This window comes from Aspergillus undulatus (assembly GCF_047715775.1).
Source record: "Aspergillus undulatus strain CBS 261.88 unplaced genomic scaffold BDV17scaffold_11, whole genome shotgun sequence".
In the NCBI taxonomy this organism is placed as follows: domain Eukaryota; kingdom Fungi; phylum Ascomycota; class Eurotiomycetes; order Eurotiales; family Aspergillaceae; genus Aspergillus; species Aspergillus undulatus.
The window spans coordinates 522,637-543,980 of NW_027396615.1; the positions used below are offsets into that span (position 1 = coordinate 522,637).

The 21,344-nt window shown below is 50.3% G+C and overlaps 10 protein-coding genes across 10 annotated transcripts; 7 read left to right on the plus strand and 3 right to left on the minus strand.

The window, feature by feature from the left end:
• Positions 1-447: 447 nt before the first annotated feature.
• Positions 448-1,006, minus strand: BDV17DRAFT_23139 (uncharacterized protein). Its single transcript, XM_073755790.1, has one exon. It carries the CDS (start codon positions 972-974, stop codon positions 684-686), a length of 291 nt encoding a protein of 96 aa, XP_073618038.1. The 5' UTR covers positions 975-1,006; the 3' UTR covers positions 448-683.
• Positions 1,007-1,144: 138 nt separating this feature from the next.
• BDV17DRAFT_257370 (uncharacterized protein) lies at positions 1,145-2,936 on the plus strand. Its single transcript, XM_073757183.1, has one exon. It carries the CDS (start codon positions 1,859-1,861, stop codon positions 2,384-2,386), a length of 528 nt encoding a protein of 175 aa, XP_073618039.1. The 5' UTR covers positions 1,145-1,858; the 3' UTR covers positions 2,387-2,936.
• Positions 2,937-4,214: 1,278 nt separating this feature from the next.
• BDV17DRAFT_23279 (guanine nucleotide-binding protein subunit alpha) lies at positions 4,215-5,996 on the plus strand. The gene is made up of 5 exons (XM_073755819.1): positions 4,215-4,401; positions 4,457-4,641; positions 4,688-4,851; positions 4,899-5,157; positions 5,216-5,996. The coding sequence occupies exons 1-5, from the start codon at positions 4,269-4,271 to the stop codon at positions 5,555-5,557; spliced, it is 1,083 nt and encodes a 360-aa protein (XP_073618040.1). The 5' UTR covers positions 4,215-4,268; the 3' UTR covers positions 5,558-5,996.
• BDV17DRAFT_23218 (mitochondrial 37S ribosomal protein mS38) lies at positions 5,997-7,599 on the plus strand. Its single transcript, XM_073755801.1, has 2 exons — positions 5,997-6,762; positions 6,831-7,599. Exons 1-2 carry the CDS (start codon positions 6,435-6,437, stop codon positions 7,517-7,519), a joined length of 1,017 nt encoding a protein of 338 aa, XP_073618041.1. The 5' UTR covers positions 5,997-6,434; the 3' UTR covers positions 7,520-7,599.
• Positions 7,600-8,197: 598 nt separating this feature from the next.
• Positions 8,198-9,445, minus strand: BDV17DRAFT_23200 (H(+)-transporting V0 sector ATPase subunit c). Its single transcript, XM_073755795.1, has 6 exons — positions 9,291-9,445; positions 9,156-9,168; positions 8,905-9,034; positions 8,695-8,851; positions 8,536-8,639; positions 8,198-8,475 (listed from the first exon to the last, which is right to left on the minus strand). The coding sequence occupies exons 1-6, from the start codon at positions 9,305-9,307 to the stop codon at positions 8,411-8,413; spliced, it is 486 nt and encodes a 161-aa protein (XP_073618042.1). The 5' UTR covers positions 9,308-9,445; the 3' UTR covers positions 8,198-8,410.
• Positions 9,446-9,601: 156 nt separating this feature from the next.
• BDV17DRAFT_257387 (uncharacterized protein) lies at positions 9,602-12,017 on the minus strand (the record flags this gene model as incomplete). Its single annotated transcript, XM_073757184.1, has 2 exons — positions 9,666-11,049; positions 11,100-11,312. Coding segments are annotated over 2 exons (1,597 nt in total), but the record flags the coding sequence as incomplete, so codon positions are not given.
• Positions 12,018-12,156: 139 nt separating this feature from the next.
• On the plus strand, positions 12,157-13,437 carry BDV17DRAFT_257388 (YqaE/Pmp3 family membrane protein). The gene is made up of 3 exons (XM_073757185.1): positions 12,157-12,692; positions 12,854-12,988; positions 13,039-13,437. Exons 1-3 carry the CDS (start codon positions 12,676-12,678, stop codon positions 13,058-13,060), a joined length of 174 nt encoding a protein of 57 aa, XP_073618044.1. The 5' UTR covers positions 12,157-12,675; the 3' UTR covers positions 13,061-13,437.
• Positions 13,438-13,875: 438 nt separating this feature from the next.
• BDV17DRAFT_23327 (uncharacterized protein) lies at positions 13,876-16,571 on the plus strand. The gene is made up of 2 exons (XM_073755824.1): positions 13,876-14,158; positions 14,249-16,571. The coding sequence occupies exon 2, from the start codon at positions 14,260-14,262 to the stop codon at positions 16,420-16,422; it is 2,163 nt and encodes a 720-aa protein (XP_073618045.1). The 5' UTR covers positions 13,876-14,158; positions 14,249-14,259; the 3' UTR covers positions 16,423-16,571.
• Positions 16,572-17,753: 1,182 nt separating this feature from the next.
• Positions 17,754-18,321, plus strand: BDV17DRAFT_257392 (uncharacterized protein). The gene has a single exon (XM_073757186.1). The coding sequence runs from the start codon at positions 18,015-18,017 to the stop codon at positions 18,255-18,257; it is 243 nt and encodes an 80-aa protein (XP_073618046.1). The 5' UTR covers positions 17,754-18,014; the 3' UTR covers positions 18,258-18,321.
• Positions 18,322-19,389: 1,068 nt separating this feature from the next.
• Positions 19,390-21,030, plus strand: BDV17DRAFT_23406 (phosphatidyl synthase). Its single transcript, XM_073755834.1, has 2 exons — positions 19,390-19,866; positions 19,924-21,030. The coding sequence occupies exons 1-2, from the start codon at positions 19,478-19,480 to the stop codon at positions 20,894-20,896; spliced, it is 1,362 nt and encodes a 453-aa protein (XP_073618047.1). The 5' UTR covers positions 19,390-19,477; the 3' UTR covers positions 20,897-21,030.
• The last annotated feature ends 314 nt before the right edge of the window (positions 21,031-21,344 follow it).

The following is a 21,344-nucleotide window of genomic DNA, read 5'->3' on the forward strand; positions in this document are numbered from 1 at the left end:
ATCGCGATGAAGGCGTTTTACCTTTGACTGGTAACTTACCCCAGACTTGGAGTTCTCGACATGATGCTGAAGCCTGGCTTGCTCCTGGCTCCTGCAGGCTACCGCCAATGCCTAACATGAGATTGAACCGTCCTTACCAGGTCTATAGCAGTCCAGCTTTGACCACATGTCAAACCCGGCTGCGGCCCGTCCCAAGCCCTTGTGATCCCTGAGTCGGAGCAGGGGACTCATCATCACAAGCAAGACGCAAATTAATTGGCCGTCCTTCCCCTGAGTCTTGGGGCGCCTATCCACAGGGTATCGTGCTGAGATGCGGCAGTGTTTGGTGGTCGCACTGTAGTCTATTCGCCGCTCTCATATATGCAATGAAGATCGCCATTCGCCAGCCAGGGAGAACTTGAAAAGGGCGGGAGACCGTTGTGGATTAACCTTGGCGCCCTGGCCCCATCTGCTTAGATATGGCTTCCCCGGGTTGTTATGCAAGTGTGTAAAATGTAAGACATGCTTTGTGACTGGTCATATTACTGGCATATCGCCATCTTCTCACACTGGTTCGTTGCTCGGGTCCCCTGGAATTTGCGAGAAGCGAAAGCAGTAACTGGCGATCGGAGCGATAAATTTGTGACACTTCGAGGCTTTATAACCCAAGGGACACGAGGAGCTGAGCCGTGTCTTTGTTCGTGTCACAAGGTAGCTTTGATCGGGTTTCTTGGTATACTCCATGAGGTTCGTGTCCACTGGAATAATTCTTCTTGAAGCATGAAGAAAAGTATAAACGGCCCCAGGAACCCCTCCAGAAGTCGAGAGCTCAAGTCGGAAGAGAGATGCTCAGATCTGGACATGCACATATTTTCAGTAGGGTTTTGGTAGACTTGAGGGGAGAAAAGTGAGTGTAGTTCGTATCTATGCTCAGCAAGACGCGGAGCTAGAGAGGTCGTCAGTGCCACCATCAAGGTTTCCGCTCCTTTTGTCATTGCTATGGAGGCGTGGAATGCTTAGGTATAGCGTTTTATTCTGCAATCTTCGATTGGTCATACTTTCTTCTGTCCCTGTCGTAAGGTAATAATACTCGATCGTGTATAAGCATTTTCTGGGTGAGAGCCCTGGAATCTTCTTCCGGGTTGACCGGGCACTTTCCTGTAAGAAAGCGTTGTCGCTGCCGACAGGCGCTTTGCAGGCCTATCATCCAGAGCTGGGATAAGTTGATATCATTCGACTCTTAACATCAAAGAAAGGTCAACAGTCGCTTTGGGCCTCACGACGCCAACCAATACGGCGCTATGAGCCAGAGACCAATTTACATTGATTCAGTGCGAAGAGCGCAAGGCAAGCGATGATATTGCATTGTCCTATGGACAACTCATATATGACGAGACGGAGGTTAACGATTTAGGGTTTCCTCCTCAGATAGTAGGGGAAAAGCAAGCATGGTAGGCTAAGGAACCTGAGGCAGGGGCATCTCCTCCCCGAAATGGAAAAACTCAAGGCTGCCGCCAATGGCGAGGAAGGTCAGAGCCAAACAGCAGGGGGGTGAAGAAATATCAGGGTCCTTCTACCTTTGCGCGATGTTGTCGCTGCCACCATGAATCATCGACATAATTGTTAGCATATCCAGCTTATGATCCGTCGTGAAAAGGAGAAACGCCTGCATGGACTCCTCAACGACCCCAGAATTGGAGTAGACGTCCCCAGGCCCCCTGCCTTAGTGGGCGGACGGCGTCTCATCCGTTCAAAACCTGAAACCGGCTGGTCGGAAGTGGGGGATCCACCTCGTTTCAAGAGGAGCTCATCATCATTGTCCTCAGCGATATTTTGTCCAGTCTGCTAATTGATCTTGCTGAGCTGATATGTAGTCGAAATGGCCGTTAATGCTGTGCTTCTTTTTTTAGCTGAATCAATCTGGCAGGCTGGTACCGATAGCTACAGGCCTATCAATGTCATTCGCACGGTACTTTTGGCTGAGGGACGGGATCACTGTGACACATCAGAGCGGGATCAGACTGGGCGACCCTTGATTACGAAGGGCGAAAAAGAGGATTCCGCTCCACCTCTGGAAGCCGTCGGGAACACAGAGAATACCAGTCTGCAGGGCGCTCCTGGGATTGTTTGTTCGACCATCAGTTCATCACGAGAAATTATGTTTAAGCGAGAACGTAGGATTCCCATCCCGGAGGGACAAACAATCATTTTGCTAGCCCAGCTCAAGAACGTTCTGACTAGGGAGCAACAAATTCTCGCTGAGACCGAGAGTCGATATGTCCCATGCACATTGAAAGCGGCAAACTCTGTCCTACAACCGAGTAAGCAAGATATCTGCCGATCCGTCTATGCGAGATGCGCCGAAAGTACTCCGGTGGCTTCAACCTCGTGGCTTTGCCTTTCTTAGCCGATCTGGCCGTGGGTTCGAGATGGAAACCGTTCTTGAACCGACATGTGGTAGAGTGCATAATGATGGTCCCTGCGCATCGTTCCTCTATGCGAAACGAAAGCTCAGAGAACCTGAGCTCTGGTAGATACTGTGCTATTGCCCTCTTTGGCCCATACGACTGGGGTGGGGTTACCTAGGGAGAACCCAACGTGAGGAACTGCGAAAGCCCAAATTATTATGATGATTATGGGGAATTGGGGATCCAACGATGGAGTACTTACCGTTCGTCCCGTCATGCAGGCAGGAAACAGGGATGTGCTTGGGACTCCCCGAGTCAGCTTTCTCGCGAATTTTTGGGCTGCCAGTCGTAAACCGTATATATGAGGGCGAAGTGCGAGTAGAGCAGGGCAGGCATCTCCTCACGATCGAGACTCATGAGTGATCCGTGAGTCAGGAAAAGTGGTCCTGATGAAAGTCAACCAGAGATGCACTTCATCATGGGCAGGAGATCCCAGAGCCGAACCATTCATGGGGCCGGGCTAGCACCAAAGCAGTAGGCAAGTTGCTTGGGGGATTGTCTACCCGTCAGGCTAGCCGTCTAGCGACTCTAGCACAGACTAGAGCCGGCCTAGCTCCTCCTCCATGCGCGTCTTCCTCGGTCTTTTTGGCGAAGGCGTTGGTTCATCTGGTTCCTGGATTCTGCTCGGATTTCCTCTTCCCTGATTTAGTTTGATTATTATTTGGCTTCCCTAGCTCTGGAGCATAGAACCCACCGCGCATGGCTGCTCCCAAAAGCTCCTTGTGCTCCGTGCTGACTCCCAGACCACCAATGCCCCCCCCCTCCGATCGGACGCATCAATATAACTAACGAATTGCGCGACGCTCTCACACTGGCGCCCCCCCATCTTCACTCCTGCTTCCTGCAGCGAATCTTCGACACTTCATTCTAGAATACCTCCTCTTTTTCCTTTCGCCTTTCCACTCCTCACTTATCCGTTCGTTGTCGCTTGGTAATGATGTACCTCTCTCCACTACCGCACTGAGCTTCAATTGTTACCCTTGTCCCCTCTCAGCCTGCGCGTTGCTCCCGAACAGACCGTCAGAACGGCGACTTATCCCCCAACGAAGCTAGAAATCTAAAGCTGGATCTGGTTATCGCTTGAGCACTGTCTCAATACAGTTTCTGATATCGCATCATTTATTCGTCTACACGATTGCGAAGAACTTGTCCCTCCTTCGGACTGGAGATCTCACTCGGGCTCCGATCCGAATCGACCGCTTACCCAGTCCCTAAGCCTTCTACCAGTCGCGACTGTTATAAGTTCTGTCCATTCCGAACCGAAATTCTTAACGCCGCATCTTGAGACTTCGGGAAAATATCCCGTTGTGCTATTGGTGACCAGTCTGCGAGACATCAATTTGACGTTGAACGTTCACCGGGCATTGTGTGCTGGTAAACAAGGGACTTGCCTGGGTGGTTATTTTGCTTTGTTCGCCGAGACCCCGTTGAAGGACGTCTGGCCATAAGCCTTCTGCTTAGCGCTTGAGACCGGATTGATCTCATCCTATTGGCTTCTGCCTCTGTGATTTGGTTGGTAAATGCTTTTCCTTTGTTCTATGCCTTCCTGGCCTTGTTACCCCGGCATGGAGGGAATAATACGCCCGAGTGACGAATCTTGTGTTTCGGACCAGCTTATGGTGCATGTCTCAATCGCCCCACCATTTTATGAATGAACGGGAGCAGTTTGAGGATATCCATGGTTCACTTCGGCGACTGAGCATCATTGTTCAAGTGTCAGACACGAACTCGGGCTGAAATTGATAACTAACAGCATTGCGCTTTTTTTTTAGTAAACCAACATCTAAATTCTCACTTACCGTTTGTGCCCAGCTGTACATAATGGGTTGTATGAGCTCAAAACCCGCCGATGGGGCGGACGACAGAGAAGCCGTCCAGCGAAATGCCAGGATAGAAAAAGGGTTGAAGAATGATAAGAAAGTGATGGACAGGACGATCAAGATCTTGCTTCTCGGTGGGTTCTAATGTCGAACCAAAGTATCGTTGCAATGCTTACTGATTATTTTCAGGTGCCGGTGAATCCGGAAAATCAACCATCATAAAGCAAATGCGCATTATCCATTCAGGAGGTTTCCCCGAAGACGAGCGCCGCCAGACGCGAGCGGTCATTTATTCGAATATCGTGGTTGCTTACAAAGTTCTCCTGGAGATCATGCGGGCCGAGAACATCGATTTCGAACATGAAGCTACCAGAGTCAGTCCCCCTGCGTCAATCCTTTGTATATACTAACATTTTCTAGCCATTGGCCGACTTTATAGACAACTTGGAGCCCGATGTGGGTGTCGAGGAGGCATTTTCCGATCTCAAAGTTCGCGATGCAATGACCGAAATGTGGAATGACGGGGGTGTTCAAAAGGCCGTCTCCAAAGGACACGAGTTTGCTCTGCACGATAACCTGAATTAGTGAGTCTGCTCCACCCACGGAGACGGGAACTAAGCTGACTATGTAGCTTCTTTAACTCACTTGAGCGGATATTCGAGTCTGGCTGGCTACCTGACAACCAGGACATGTTGCAGGCACGTTTGCGAACGACGGGTATCACAGAGACATTATTTGAGCTAGGCCAGATGAACTTCCGTATGATGGATGTTGGTGGACAACGTTCCGAGCGCAAGAAATGGATCCACTGTTTCGAGGGTGTTCAATGCTTGCTGTTCATGGTTGCGTTGTCCGGATATGATCAATGCCTGGTTGAGGATCAAAACGCTGTAAGTGGTTATCACCCCGCTTCTGTAAACTGGTCGTCTCTGACCGTCTTGTTCTCAGAACCAAATGCACGAAGCAATGATGCTTTTCGAGTCTTTGGTAAATGGAGAGTGGTTCAAACGAAAACCAATCATCCTGTTCCTCAACAAGATTGATCTTCTCAAAGACAAGCTCGCAATTTCACCCATATCAAAGCACTTCCCCGATTACAGCGATTCGAACACAGACTTCGATGCTGCCGCCAAATACTTTGCCGATCGCTTTCGAGGTATCAACCGGGTTCCTGACCGAGAGATCTACATCCACTACACCAATGCCACAGATACAACGCTATTGAAGGCTACCATGGACTCAGTACAGGATATGATCATCCAGAAGAACCTCCACACTCTAATACTATGAGTCACTCCCATAAACGACTGGATTCGGAATTCATGAGGTTCTGACGACCATGAGATTCCCATCGCATTTGATACATTTTTACGTGTTGCATTCTCTGAGCGTTTGGCCTTCGTCTTGCATGTCTGTTTGGCCCTTGACGTTCCTTTATATATATGCTTTCCTTGCATTTATACATTGTGGCCATGGTCTTGACAACGTTGTCCCACTTGCATTTTGTTTACTCCGAGGCGAAGCCTCGGCTTGGCAGCTTCCATTTCTCCGGTTCAGCCATGGGCTCACTTCCTATATAATGCTGATTGATACCATTTGTTTCAGTTGTCTGCCAGGATTTTCAGACATTTCTCACGAATCTTCTTCGCTTTTCTCTTTATACAAAGTTGTACTGTGCTCTTTGCGCTCTCTGCTCCACCAGGTCTCCTGCTAATGCCTGCCCTGCCTATTCCAAGTCCAACCACGTAACCTATCTTGGAGCCCCCTTGATAACGTTACAGGGTGATATGCGAGCTCTTGCACCGGGTCTCAGCAAATCAGCACTCCGTCGAGCTGACTTGCCCTGGACATGTTGATTGTGTGGGCCTCACGACCGAAAACACGCATTGGGTTCGAATCTAATGTGTTGAGATACCAATTGTGCATTCTTTACCTTCAATCTGTACTTTAGCTACACTAATTGACATGGTTGCATAGCAAATGTTCCCAGTATTCCATAGTTTGTATGCATGTGTTTTCTAGTGTTAATGATGTCTACTTATGCCTGAGGCATTAAACTGGGACTTACCTAATCCGTTCCACATGATCGGCTCTCGAGCGGATTTCGCCTCATGACCGTCTTTGACCTGCTCCGAACAACCTACCTCTTACTTCTCAACACCTAAACATGTTGTCGTCCTCATTGCGCAGGGCGGTCTGGGTGCCGATAGCGCCAGTCACTGGCGCGTGTCGCACCTCCAGCCAGGGTCTTGCTACAGCTTCCACCGGCATCGTACGTCAACGCCGCTATTCTTCGTCATCCTCCAAACCCGTCGACGCCTCGTCCCAGGCACCTACGAAGGAAGTTAGCTCCGGAGCAAAGCGTGCGGGAAAGACTTCGAGACGGAATGGAAAGGATGGCAGTGGCAATGGCCGTAACGGCTCCAAGTCCAGCCAGCCCAACGCTTTCTCGAACCTGCCTAGTGTTCCGTCGACGCAACACTTGCAGCCGCATGGTAAGTGAAGCGATTATCGTGACCCTGGATCCGACTATATACTAACTGACGGCTTGTTTGCCGGCTAGATGTCCAGCTTGCGTCTTTCTTTTCCATTCACCGACCTATCTCTGTCTCTACCACCGTACCTCCGCCCTCAAGCCCGGAAGCGTTCGACTCGATCTTCACCAAGCAGGCTTCGCAGGACAATGCGGAGGACGTGATCTTCACTCTTTCCTCTGCCGTCAACACCATGGAGAACGTTGCGCATCACTTAGCGGAAGCTGACGGTCCCATGACCGCCTCTGAGGTTGAGAGCAACCAGCTCGACAGCATGGACTTCTCCGAACTCAAGAGGTCTGTAGAAGAAATGACAAAACGTCTCCGACCTTTCAACCCACCTCCACCTCCCACCCCTTACGTTGCCGCCGCAGAGGGAGAACAGCAGCAAGGTCAAGAAACCTCGAGCTATTCCACGGTCTTGACTATCCACGAATCTACGCATTCCGACGGAAGCAAGACCTACGAGGCTCACACAACCCCATTCGTTCAAGCTAGAAGCATGGAAGCTCCTGGCGCTGACGAAGCCGAAGCCGAAGCGATCATCGATGCCCCACAGAACTCGCAGACCAACTACATTGAGCGTGTGCGCAACAACAACGAAACGATGCAAGCGCTTAGCACACGGAGACGGCGCGTGCGGAAGATGAAGAACCACAAGTTCAAGAAGCTCCTGCGTAGGACAAGGACCCTGAGACGGAAGCTTGACAAGGCTTAGAATTAGAGGAATATCGCAATTCGGCCTCGTGTTCTTTTTGGTTCGCTTCTCCGTTCAGTATCATATCATCTCTGCATCATTCTCCATCGTCTTCTTTACCTCCAGATATCACAGTCTGCTTTCCTAAGCTATCAATAGAACGTTTTATATTTCTGCCTCTCACCTCCTGCTTGATTTCTTTATGCTCGTTCCGTACATTTGTCTTCTGTACCTATTGCATAGGCTATGCATCATGCGCAAATAGACGACTTCTCCAGTGACCAATGTCCCAACTCGCGTTGTTGTAAATCGTCCCAGCACTTGTGGCCGGAGGCAGCAATGCAGTTCATCCTGGGACTCAGCCCGCGTGGGCGCTGTTGAGGCTGCCAATGAGGATATGCAAAATCTAGCTGGGGTTATAATAACCGGCTCGAAACAAAAGTAAAGAAATATACAAGACAATAGAATATAGGAAATTGATAGCATGCATAAAACTGACTATAGCTAGGAAGAACAGAACACATTTCAAACAACGCGAGTTCACTAAGGGGGACTCGGTTTTCTAGGATCATAGCAAGCAACTCCCATAAAGTACAGTTTCCGCAAATCATGCAATAATGTATCTACGATAACCCCTCCTCCATCTCTGGTTTAGCCTACAGGTATGCGGGCTAGCGAGATGGCATATAATTGTCAGGTGTAGAAATCCAACGGTTCCTCCATCTTCTCCAAAAAGGTAATGCACTGCTAGCGGGGAGGACGAGCCTCCTAGTTCAGCGCGATCAACATGTCATATAAGTAGGTTCAAGGTCCGAATCCAGGTGTAGATGCTCCGTGTACGAAAGTCACCAGCCGATGAGACCCGATGGACGTGTCAGCAGCACGGGTGGTTCGAGATGGCGCGCGTGCTGTTTAGCATTGAGCATCGAGGGTGGCGCGGGAGTTCATCAGAAGGGCGACAATGAGACCGTAGAGACCTGCAAGAAAGAAGATCGAAGTTAGACGGATAATGTGTTAAGTGATCATTCTGTACTCACCCAAGACTTCAGCGAAAATGAGAATAAGGATCATTCCAACATAGAGTCTGGGCTGCTGAGCTGTTCCGCGGACACCAGCGTCTCCGACGATACCGATGGCAAAACTGGAGTTCATCGTTAGATTCGTAAGGTTGATTCTGGTAGAAGTATACAACATACCCAGCAGCCAGACCGGCAAGACCGACGGCAAGACCAGCTCCCAGCTGGACAAGCGCTGTGTAGAGGGGAACTTTCTGGCTCAGGTTGTTTGCGACAAGAACCGAAACGACCAATCCGTAGATACCAATGATACCAGCCATGACGACGGGAACAATGTCTTAAAAGTCCGTTTAGTATCATATCTTGCTCGTCTCGCAGGAAGTAACGTACTCTTGACGATCAGGTCGGGGCGAAGGACACCCATGGAGCAGACACCAACACCAGCCTTAGCGGTTCCATAGGCGGCACCGAAGCAGGTGAAAACGATGGCTGAAGTGCAGCCAAGGGAGCCAAAGAACGGCTGAAGAAGAAAATCAGTTATCAGGTCGTCATTTCTCAAACCGAACCGTTCTACTCGTGCGCCGAGGGACGAGAGCTCCGGGTCGGTACCGAGCGCCGGGAAAGGGTAACTAGTTACTCACCGCGTAAACAGGACTAAAAGCACAATTATTAGTGACTGAACGAGGAAAAGCAATAGCAAGCCCAAAATACTCTCGATATGAAAGTGCAGGTGCGAAAGCATGAGGGAAAGGAGTAGCTTTGTGATGATTACGTACCAGAGCTCAGAGGCCATCTTGACGGTGTAACGGAGCCGGTAAAAGCAGGACTTGCTTGCAGAAGACGAGGGTAATCGGAAGGTAGAGATAAAAGGAAGGTAGCCGCTACAGCGATGCCGTTGCGATGATGATCTGGAGCTTGACGATGGAGGTCGGATCTGGAGGTTGGAGGCGAACACGCTGGTTGCTTCGGCGAGGCTGAGGCACCTCCCGTGCTATCACGTGATCTATTCGTCTTGGCAGTGGCTCCTGGACTACAATGTGCAATATAGCAGCTAAAGCGACCATTGGCTGGGTTACTGCATGCAGAGTTTCATGAAAAAATATATTACAATTTTTGGTAAATTTTATGGCGTGGATAGTCTCGGTTTTATTTCAGTCTCAAAGAGACCCTTGATCCGGGAACATCTATTTTTGTGCGAGATCCGGACGCATCTGATTGAGACCCGCGCAAAGGCTGCAGGTACGTGATGGCCTTTCCAGACAAGGCTCCGAAATAATTCGGTACAACCGTCATGTCTTTATGCTCTCCTGTTTCGTTCGAGACGGAATCGGCATCTGACATTATGCCGAAGGAACACGAAACGCTTTCTTCCGAATGATCTGAAGCAGTACTGCTATTAGTGCGCGGCTCTGGCTCTGCAACAGAGGCGAAGAACTGAACATAGTCGCCGGGTTCTGCAGCTTGCGACAGGGTTGACAAATCTTGCATGAAAGTCAGCTCCTCGGGAGAAGAAACGCCCCCAAACGCCGAGTCTTGATTGTCAGGTGAAAGGACTTTATGGAGAGGTTTCAGACCCTCATCACCTCGCTGCTTAAAGCTCAGTTCCGGATCGAGGGACAATAACCCTTGTTTTTTACCCCAGCCACCACCGCCGCTCATGACACGGTGAAGCGTAGCACCGGCTTGAATTGCTTCTGCAAGGCTGCCTTGCGAATGCGTTGCTTTAGTGTAGAAACTTTCGCTTGATTTCTCAATTAAAGCCCAAACAGAGACTCTCTGATCAGCAATGTCATTTTCAGCAATGTACTTTGGAAGCTCCTTCTCTAGCTCAGATGAGGCCGGCATCGGCTCGTCCGATTTGCCGTCGGCATGTTTGGCGATTTGGCGCAGGATGTTTCCCATGCTGGACATGACCTTCCGTCGCTCACCAACTGGATGCAATGGCAATTCGAGTGAGCTGCAAATCTGGTTGGAATGTTCTGCCACCGAGCATGCGGAGAGATCCGCCCAAGCGTCTAATTTAAGCCCTCTTGAAGAAGCATCGTAAGCCCAGCGAGCGCCAAAAAGGGTATTTTCTCTGCCGTTCAGAAATATAGTATTTGCGAGACGCAATCCAATTTCGTGAGTTGGTTGGCGTACGTCTTGGCTATCATCAAGGCCCTTCCGAATCGAGAAGAGCAGCGTGGGCTCTTCAATTTCTAATGAGCGGATCGCCCGGGGTGCAGCGGCCTTGGCTTGGATGTTCTTCCCTTTGGCGAGTAAGATTGAGACACCTTCAGCCTCCGTAGCATGGTTAGATGTGTTTCCGCTTTGTAGAGGATACGGCAAACGATCAATTATGGCGGTGACGGCGTGGATATGTGATTGTGAGGGATGATCGAGTGCGTTGCGGAAGAATCGCACCAGACACTGCTCGACGAAGCTGCTTTGAGCATCAGCCCATCGAGCGAAGGCAGGAGTAAGGAGGAAGATCGGGGTATAATCAATTGCATCGGGAGCAGCGACAGGGATTCTGGAAAGAATATCGTCTGGGGTCTTCAGACGTTAGTGAGACCTCAAGTCATAAACAATCAAAGGATGCTCACCAGCTGTTCGGGTGTCGCCGTTAGCCATGTACAGGCTAGACGCCGATTGACGGTAGCTTCATTCGTCTTTGAGCCAGCCCATCTGCACACAGGAGGGCGCGTCTGTGATCGAACTGTACCTTGACCCCAACCGAGCATGCGCCGATGTAGATCTGACCAGACAGCTAGCCGCGCTGGCATAGAGCACGGGCGGGACCCAAAAGGTGCCGACATGGAAGCATTGGCAGTAACGACGATTTATACTGAAGTTTCAAAAGCAGCAGATTTGCTGTAGTGTTGATAAGAACACTCTCATAGAAGGGTGCTGGGCAGCTCGAAAGACAAAAATATGGGGGATTTTGGACAGCTTTCGGCTGCCAAGCCTCCGCAGCATCATGCTACAGTTTCGAACGCGGATCACGCCTGACAGCTTTACCAAAGCCTTATCGCAAGTTGACTCGTCGCTTGTCTGGAGTACTTCTGGGCACGAGAAGGCCTAGAGCGATATACCATCAATAGCTCGGGGCACTGAGCTTGCCTGCTATCTTATTGTGGTTACAGGTCAGCTATATTATTCGGTCATAAGGACAGCCTGAGTGATTACGTCATCAGAAGTCGGCTGGGACGAAGCAGCGACCTTCTGCGTACGTTAGGAAATAATAGGGATAGGTTAGGGAAATAATAGGGATAGGTTAGGGATTCGAGGTGAGTTCGAGGGGCCATCGCTGCCAATGGACCATGAGCTAGGCATCTCCTTTATGTACGAGTCTACTGGTTGTGATACTCAGTTGCGGATGCTGCTAAAACTGGAGCACGCATGATGACCTCATTCGCCTTGAAGCCGTTCGAGGATCCAGAACGTGGCTGAAATAGACATGGACCCATGGAGATGGGGCTGTAGGGCTGTACTCCGTAGGCTTCAGAATAAGCTAGACGAGGACTGATCCTATCAATAACTGTCATTCCCTTTGAAGAGATTTAGCTCGGGAGAGCATTATGGCTCGCCAGGTCGCTCTGGTGACGCAGTGAAGCGGCTATGCCAAGAGAGTCTAGGCAGCAGAATTCGGTGCAAAATTCGATCAACAGTGCCGAACTTATTGCTTTTCTGGGTTTCGGGCGAACCATAGGGACTGCCGTAAAGATTTCAGTGCATCGAGCAAGAGTCCCTGGTGGCAGTGGCAGGGTACGTACTTACTTGAGGTTGGCGATCAGCGAAAATGACATATCGTCGTCCTCAGCTACAACGTAGAAGCCAATCAGGACGATTCCGTATAGTCATGAGCCACATGTGGCAGCGCGGATGACGTAGCAATGGCCGGCCGGGATCAAGCATGCTTTCAGTGTCAACGCGGATGGCCGTTGGGCTCAGCTTAATGAAAGGATGATTCTTTCTGGCTCATCTGCAAATGATAATCACTCCAGCCACAACTAGTCCTGCCTTTGCCCCCGCTCTGAGGATTTAAGAACCGCTCTTCTCTCCCGCCTTGACCGTCTCCTGTTACTTCTCCTATTCCTTCAATCTTTCTCCATCACCCATCAATTCTCTCCCATCGCCGTTCTATCTAGATCTATCGGTTCATACCGCAACTAACTCACAATGCCTTTCACTGCCTCGTAAGCCTCGCCATTCCCTGGATCCGCAGCTGCACCGTTCGATCGCAGAGACCTTATGATGATGACGTTGGAGCTTTCTCTGGGGTCATCTCCAACAATCACTTCACAAACCACGCAGCATCATGAATCTGACTGGATTCGCTAACGGGCGCTCTACTTAGTGATATCTGCAAGCTCATCTTCGCCTTCATCCTCCCTCCTCTTGGTGTCTTCCTCGAGCGCGGATGCGGTGCTGACTTCCTCATCAACATCTGTTTGACAATCCTGGGTTGGATCCCTGGTATCATTCACGCCATGTACGTTCCCCGCAGACCAAGCTGGCAAGTTTCTGGACTGACTTCTGCAGCTACATTATATTCAAGCACTAGAACATCTAATGTCGACCTCTGGAACTGCGACGCCATCCATCGTTGTGTGAAGATATCGTCCTTGCAAAAGATGAGCTGAACACGCGATCCCGTTCCATCAGCTAGCTTCCGTGGAGGTCCGGGCGGAGGACTGAGCTTCACCATCCTTTTTCCTCTCGGCGTCTCCCTTTCATTCTTCGACCTCTTTTTCTCTTAACGATAGTCGCATGCTGATGATCGGATTTGGTTGATGTATCGCTGGGTTATAATCTCTGTTATCATGTCAGTTATGTCGGTTTCGCGCGTCTATTTTTTATGATACCAGCTCATAGGGCTCTTGGGCTTTGCTTTGTTCTACACTGCTACAGTGAATGGATAATATCATTACTTGACACGAATACTTTTTGCGACCATTCCTTGATTCCGATAATCGATCTCTGAACTGAGAGAAAGTCGCAGCCAGTCGATTCGCGCGCGGTACCGTCAAGCGCGCTTCGGCCGACTGTATAGTAGTTTTCTGTAGATTTTCGAATCTGCGTCATCGTTCAAGGATCTTTCCACTATCTAGTTTTGTCTGGCAGTTGGGCAAGGAATGTCACGGCGGATGCCACCTCAATTCTGCAGCTCGTGGAAGCGCCCGCCCCAAATCAGCTGACGGCCAAGCTGATTGCTTCATCGTGCAAGGGCCGGCGCTAACCTCGGCGCCTATTCTAGAACATCTTCACCTCTCCTCCAAACAATGCGCTTCCTCGCGCTCAGGCACTCTAGCCTCTCGACTACGGACCCTTCGGCCTTGTGTTTCATCACGGCGCGTACAGGAGCTCGTATGCGCCCTGTCTCAGATCAGGACGACTCTATGGACCAGTCGGCTGCCAGCGAGCCTGAAGGACTGGATCTCCATTTGTGCTCCAATGACAGCACAATGGCTGTAGCCGCCGTGACTCTTCATGATGATGTCTTCCTCCCGCCTTGAGGCCGGGCTTCTGGCTCTTTTTGGAGGATCTTATCTGAATACCTTCTCACCTTCAATTGCTCTACTCTACCTTGGCATCATAGAATGACAGACGATACGTACTAATGAATCAGAGGAACGAGCTCCTCTGTAGCTCGAAAATCTGGGTATGTACAATCTGCAATCAACTGCCCTTTTTGCGCTGCCTTTGGCGGCTTTGAGATGTGTTTGAGACGCTAACTGGTGTTCATCTGAAGGCTACCGCAACATGTTATTATATCCTACTCGATGGGTACCTCCAGCAGTCCTTATCTTCGCAAACTTCACGCAAAGCACGCATGCGACAACTGTATCCTTGCTCGACCTCCTGCCAAAATGTGCATCAAAATGCCTGGAGAGCTTCATCAGCACCGAATATCCAAGAAACGCTTGCTCTGGTGGCTGTGACCTTACATATCTGTGTAGGAAGGATACAAAGAGCGGCTACACTCTGGGAGAGGCTGCTCTGCGATGTAGTCTCTCACTGTGCTCAACGGAGGTTGCGATGAGCTTTGATACCTACAGTATCTGCGACTCGGTACCTGGTGCCCTGCCGCAGACGCACCCTACTATCGTCGCTACGATCACGGTGCCTGCTAACCCTACTACTACAACAATACCTACCACGATAATTACTGCAGAGCCGGACCCCACGGATACCCGCCCTATTACAGACTCAACATCAACGAAAACAGATCACACCTCTACGAGAACAACGACGTTTCAAGGCCCAACATCGACTACAGATAGCACTCAAGGTTCCAGCACGGAAACCCAGGAGCTTACGTCGACGACATCAACGGATTCGGCGCCTGAACCAACCTCGAGCGATACATCTAGCGCCGAGTCAGAAGGCAGCGCACTCGACTCGGGTGCTGTTATTGGCGTCTCTGTCGCCTCTGGCATTGCCGGCTTCTTTATCATTGGAGTTATAATCTTTTTCTGCTGCCGAAAGATGAGACGTAAAGCACAAGACCGAGAATTTTTTGAGATTGGTGGACATATGTCAGAGCCTCCTGATTTCAACTTCCCGCCGAGACGTCCTATGGGACCCCGACCTACGCCAGGAACACAACCAACCGACTCGGAAAGCGTTAGGCTTGTCACCCCGGCCGATACTGGATATCAGCATCCAGGATATCATAGAGCGCATTATCCTCCCGCAGTTATCGTCACCGAGCCAGAAGAAGAAGACCATGACCGCCGCCATGTGTCAGCGAGCAATACAGACCGGGCTGGTCACCAATCCTCAGCTTATGATTACGAGACAGCGTCGATTGCATCTTCAAGGACAGTGTCTGATTTGCTTCCAGACAAGCCGACATATGAACTTTATCCGAGGCCGCTGAGGTGGAGTCTGCACAAGAAATTGAGACCTTCTAGCCGGGCAGCCCTGATAGACGAGGAGACAGGGTCAAAAAATCACCCCAGTCCGTCAATTCCACAGTTCGTTTTCATCCCAGCGAGCGAGAAGGGGCAGACTCAGCCTCCGATGGCAGGTTTACCTGCCAATCCCCGCGCGATGAAGTATGGATTTGCGAGTCCGGGCCAAACGCAGGCTATGAAAGCCTCTGCGCGAGGAAAGAGACCGGTTTACTCCATTGCTATAGACAATCAGCCCTCTCGGAAAGCCGCTACACCTGAAACCACCCGATATCCGTCAAGTCAAGTCGATTACGACAACGATCTTGACAACTACTGGAAAAAGAACTCCGACGCTGGTTTCGTCGGAGCACAAGTAATCCAACCACAGGGCATTGCCCGCAGTTCAGTCCAGGGTCCCAGGCCAAACCCCAACCCATTCAACAACAACCCAGCCTACCCAGGATACGATTTTGAGTTCGGCTTCGGTGATAACACAAGTCCAGAATCTCAACGGGAATCGCATCACTCCGGGAGCTTCCGTCCATTGACCCCTGTAAGGGAGATTAGAACGCCAATGGGCGAGGTGCGGAATCCCATGGGCGTGAGCTCTAGCTCAGGCTTGAGCAACCCGTCGACTCCGACCCCAGCCCCAAGGTATCCACCCAGACAACACCTAGGGCCCGGTCTACCTACACAACCGCAAGAAGTCGTTTCACGGCCCCGGATAGTCCGGCAAGACGACGTCAAGCGTGTGCAGATACGTCGTCCTGGCACAGGCAAACCCTTACCCTCACCCAAAGAGGTGACCGTCCCGTACTGTCCCGATGACTATTGGCATGAGCAGAACAACGAAGCCTCCAACTCCGGATACAATGTGCCTACAGTGCCTACGCCTGCGGCCAGAAACCCTGAGTTCAACTCCGGCCTGAAGGGAGTGCTTGGTATGCCGAAGAAAAAGCCGTCGCCAGCCGAGCGGAATTTGACACCATCGCGGAGAGGCGCGGACTTGATCCTTCAAGTGGAATAATGGCCTCCGGATCGGCTCGAATTGATAATATCATCTATCTTCTTTGATGTATATTTACTATATACTTACCATGACGACTGTGAAGGCCTTGCTTTTTAGCGCTTTCTTATCCCTTCTTCCCACCGTCCATTGTGCTCTCTCTCTCTCTCCCTCTCTCTCTTAATTTCTTATATATACAGCATCCTTGATGGATAGCTAACTGCATACGGTACGGGTTGGCCCATTTGATTTCCAGTTAGAAGTACCAGCAGAAATAATGATTTCGTATCTTCACACACTCTGTACAAAATCCATGTACTCATTCTCCCCATTGTCTATCATCCATCATCAACCAGCTCATCCCGAGAAGATTAAACTTGATCTTAAAGGCGCTCAACCATGACCACACTTCCCCTTCCCCGATGCATCTGAAAAGAAACCATCTGGTAGGTTCCATCTCTCTTCCGGTTCGACCCCTGGCCGCCCACCCATGGGCCGCGCCGTCCGGAAATCTCCTGAACCTACACATAGTCATACCCAGACTTCTGTCGAACATGAGAGGCAATCATACAATCGGTGAGCCAGTGGTAGTTGCAGTTGTCCACCCGCGAAAATTAAAATGATTATTTCACATGCGCGGTTATTGACTTTACGGCATCGGAAAGTTAAAAGGTAACTCATTAGTTTATCTGGTGAATAAAGTATTCTTGGGCAATGCTACTACGTGCTTGTGGTGGACTAACGACTGAAATCTTATCGAGCTTGACATTGAAGCCACCCGGGGCACCTGATCATATAACCTTACTACAAAAGCCGCATATATGCGTAGGTGGTGGATATGGATACTCCTCTCCACCATGCATGATAGCCATACCTAACCTTATCGAGCGTATACTTACTTTAGAAGCCTCATACTGTATACATGCGTGGATGGTGGATATGGATACTACTCTTCACCAAAGCATGATAGACTTACCTAACTTTTTTTTTTCTCATATGTACAGGATCCTGCCGTTGGTTCTGGCTCTTTCTCCACGAGAGCCAAAAGTAACCACTGTACGGAGTATCCGGGGTAGTTTTACTAGTAACCCTAGTGTCTGTCTGTCGTTAGTCCGGCATTACTAGTGAAGTAGCATCGATTCAGGCATAGCAAAGCCCTGAGTGCACACGGAAGTTGAAAACTAGTACTAGCCTACCAATTGCTAGTAGTAGCCGATTGCCCCAGCGTTCTTTGAGCATTGCATCAAAGACGGGCACCTGAGCATGGTACATGACTACGGAGTAGACGGTGGTTGCTGTACCCACCTGGCATGATAACTTTATTTCTACCCACAGTTTCACATGCATATTAATGCGCTTTGAAATTTCTCAGAAGTCAAATGGCGAACAATCTACTGCTATCTAGTTTAACTCTGCTCTCGTATTAGCTGTATCTGGTACTAGCAACGGACTAACATCTCTTCGAGCAAGCAAAACACGAAAGTACAGCAGAATGAGGACTAATACTAGCCTACCAGACAGTGAATTGACCAGGATTCTTTGAGCCCTTAGCACTGAAGCCTCGGGTCCGGGGCATCATACCCAAGGCAAGCAACCCATGCACGAAGAACCATATGCGGAATATGATAGGGACCACGACTCTTGGCGCGATCCAACCAACCCCGGAACAAGCTGCAGACAGGGCGTTTTTGGCTCCGGGGCAAGCGACGGCGCACTCGGCGCTCTTTGTTTCGTTCCTATTCTCTTTCGTGGTGGTAGTCTTGTCCCACGGGGTTGGCTCGCCCGGACCGGCTGAGAATGAGATAAGAGTGGATGATGGGTGGCCGTACCGAAGGTTCGGCCGAGGGATTGGTTGAAACTAACTCACTGCATAAGGTATTCTTAATAATATGACACAGGGCCTCGGGCCACCTGCTCTCGGGTGAGGTTGCAAGAGTATTGTATTTAAGTTGTATAGACAAAGTACATGCGGCTGGACAGGACGGAGCCTGGGGGATGCGATAGGCTGCGGAGGAACCGCACTGACGCTGGGCCCACCGATGATGTCACTGCACTGGTCTGTCAGCGAGGCTGTGATGCACAAATACACGAATCACAGTTGCTCGGCTGGAGAAACCGGCTTCATTTGTCGGGCTCGGAGTACTCCGGGGTATGCAATCTATATGCGTCGAGACGCGATTTGAGACTGAACAGCCTCTCTTTGTTTGAAGCCGAGGGCTAGCGTAGCAGTGCTGTAGTACTAGATGGCAGCGATATTGTAGTCTGTATCTCCAATACATTAGTTACCGTATTAATCCAATCCGGTTTGAGGGTGGAGGTTGATTCCGGGCCTATGAGGCCATCGACATTGATTGCCCCTCCACTTACAGAGTCAAGCTTCCACTGATGATATCAACTGCTTCTTCTGCGCATCCGCCATCACCGCCACGCCGAATTCGACACTAGCCATCATTGAGCGCGTTTTCCTGTTCTCTGATTCCCTCGCTCCAAGGGGTCCACTACTGCACGTCACCATCCGCTTTTCTTGATAGGCCCGATGCCCGTTTAGTAGTCGGACGCAACCTTCGGCTCCCCATGGTTGCCGATATCCATGACACACCCACAGCACGCCTTCTGGCCTAATGGCATTGCATCTGTACAGGAACTAAACTTTCGACGCGGTGGGGCAGGTACCAACCTACCAAGACTATATCGGAACCCACCAGGCTGCCTTGTCCCATACAACATGGATGACGGAGCCAGGGGATGCATCGGGCGATTTGGTGGGTCACGCTTTCTACCACTGTCTCTGATTTCTGCTATATAAATGCTGATGACTTCCAGCTTCCATCAGTCAATCCTCTCTTCATTCTTCGTTCCCCTTGATCTTCACCTGCAATCCCCACTTGGAACAGCCGTAACACCTTAGACCAAGCACCTTGATCACTTCCAGCTTGAGTCTAATCCTATTTTTGCAACTGTCATTTCTTTCGTCTCGAATCGCAGCTTGACGACTTGCCCACTTATTGGAGACCTCCTCCACTGTACCTTGATCTTCCCATTCTTCAATTCCCCACAACATACTACATACTTCAGAATGTCTTTACCAACTACCGCTACCAATAATGGCTGCCGTGTCAACCGCCTCGACAGCCAGTCGGCCGAACATGCAGACTTGTATGGCGGTCCGAACGTGCTTGTGCCACCCAAGCATCTGATGGCCCAGCCGAACGAGTTCCCTGCTGAGATCGACCAGTCCAAGAAGCGTTTGGATAGTGATTTCTCTGCCACTTCGGTAGAAAGCTCGTCTCCCCAGGCTGATTCGCCAGCCACCTCTCCCTTCATTTCTCCTACTCTTACAACAACAGATGAGTTTGCTCTGGCCTTCGATATCGACGGTGTTCTCCTGCGGGGAGGAAAGCCCATTCCTGCTGCTGTCGAGGCTATGAAGTACATCAACGGCGAGAACCCGTACGGTGTCAAAGTGTAAGCCCTTCCAGAACGAATATTTATTTTCTAGTTAAATGTACTAATGTTTACTAGTCCCTATATCTTTGTCACGAACGGCGGTGGAAAGACCGAGGAGGAACGATGCAAGGATCTCAGCCGTCAGCTCGAACTTGAGGTCGCCCCTGGCCAGTTCATCTGCGGACACACCCCTATGAAAGAGATGGCCGAAAAATACGGGACTGTTCTTGTTGTCGGTGGTGAGGGCGAGAAGTGCCGCCTAGTTGCCCAGGGCTACGGATTCAAGGACGTCGTCACTCCCGGAGACTTCATCAAGACAGCCCACGACACTACTCCATTCAGAAAATTGACCGAAGAAGAATACACCAACTCGAAGGTCCTCAATCTCGAGAAGCTGAAGATTGACGCAATCTTTGTATTCGCCGACAGCCGCGACTGGGCCGGTGACCAGCAAATCATCCTCGATTGTCTGATGACCAAGAACGGCAACATGCTCGAGCGCTCAGATTCCTTCAACGAGGGTCCTCCCGTTTTCTTCTCCCACAACGACGTTGTGTGGTCCACCTCCCACCAGCACTCCCGTATCGGCATGGGCGCCCTCAAGGCCTCGCTTGAAGCCATGTACAACGCAATCACCGGAAAGGAATTGAACACATTCGCCTTCGGCAAGCCCCAACTAGGCACGTACGAGTTCGCCATGCGCCTCCTCCGCAAATGGCGCGAGGACTTCCACGGAATAAACAAGCCTCCCAGCACTGTCTACTTCGTCGGTGACACCCCCGAGTCCGACATTCGCGGTACCAACCAATTCGATGAGGTCAGCGATTCAAACTGGTTTTCCATCCTCGTCAAGACGGGTGTTTACCAGGACGGCACTGTCCCCCGCTACCCAGCGAAGAAGACCTGCGGAACTGTCCTTGACGCCGTCAAATTCGCCATCGACCGCGAGCTTGGTCCGAAGTTGAACGGCAATGGGGAGGGTAACAAAATTGCTACTGCTACCGCCACTTCCTCTTCTCCTGTCATGTATGGGCAAGTCAGCGAGTGAACTGGCTTCATGCGGCTTTCCCTCTTGCACTGATGATTTACGTCTAGATTGTTTCGGTTCCCTTTTTCTCTTTCTTTTCTGGCTGGCCTACTGTTTTTCTCCTTTTCCACTCGATTTTAACCTTACAATGTATCGCCTAGATGATTCCCCCACCCAGTTTCATGACATTTTACCATTTTACCTATTTATGTGCCTATGAATGACCCTTTGCTTCTACACTACACCGTGATGAAGCCGATCAGCTGCCCAAAGTTATCGCTCACCCGCATTATCTTGGCTTTTTTATTCTGTATTCTAGCTTAGGTAGATGGCTACACCAAACCAAAGAATGAATAATGATATGATAATGAAAATGTTTCACCGCTACATTTCCCATTCTCAGTACTCTCACCTCTCGCAACTGAAGCCCAATGCCAGGTGAGGTGGTAACCCTAAGTCAAAACCAAAT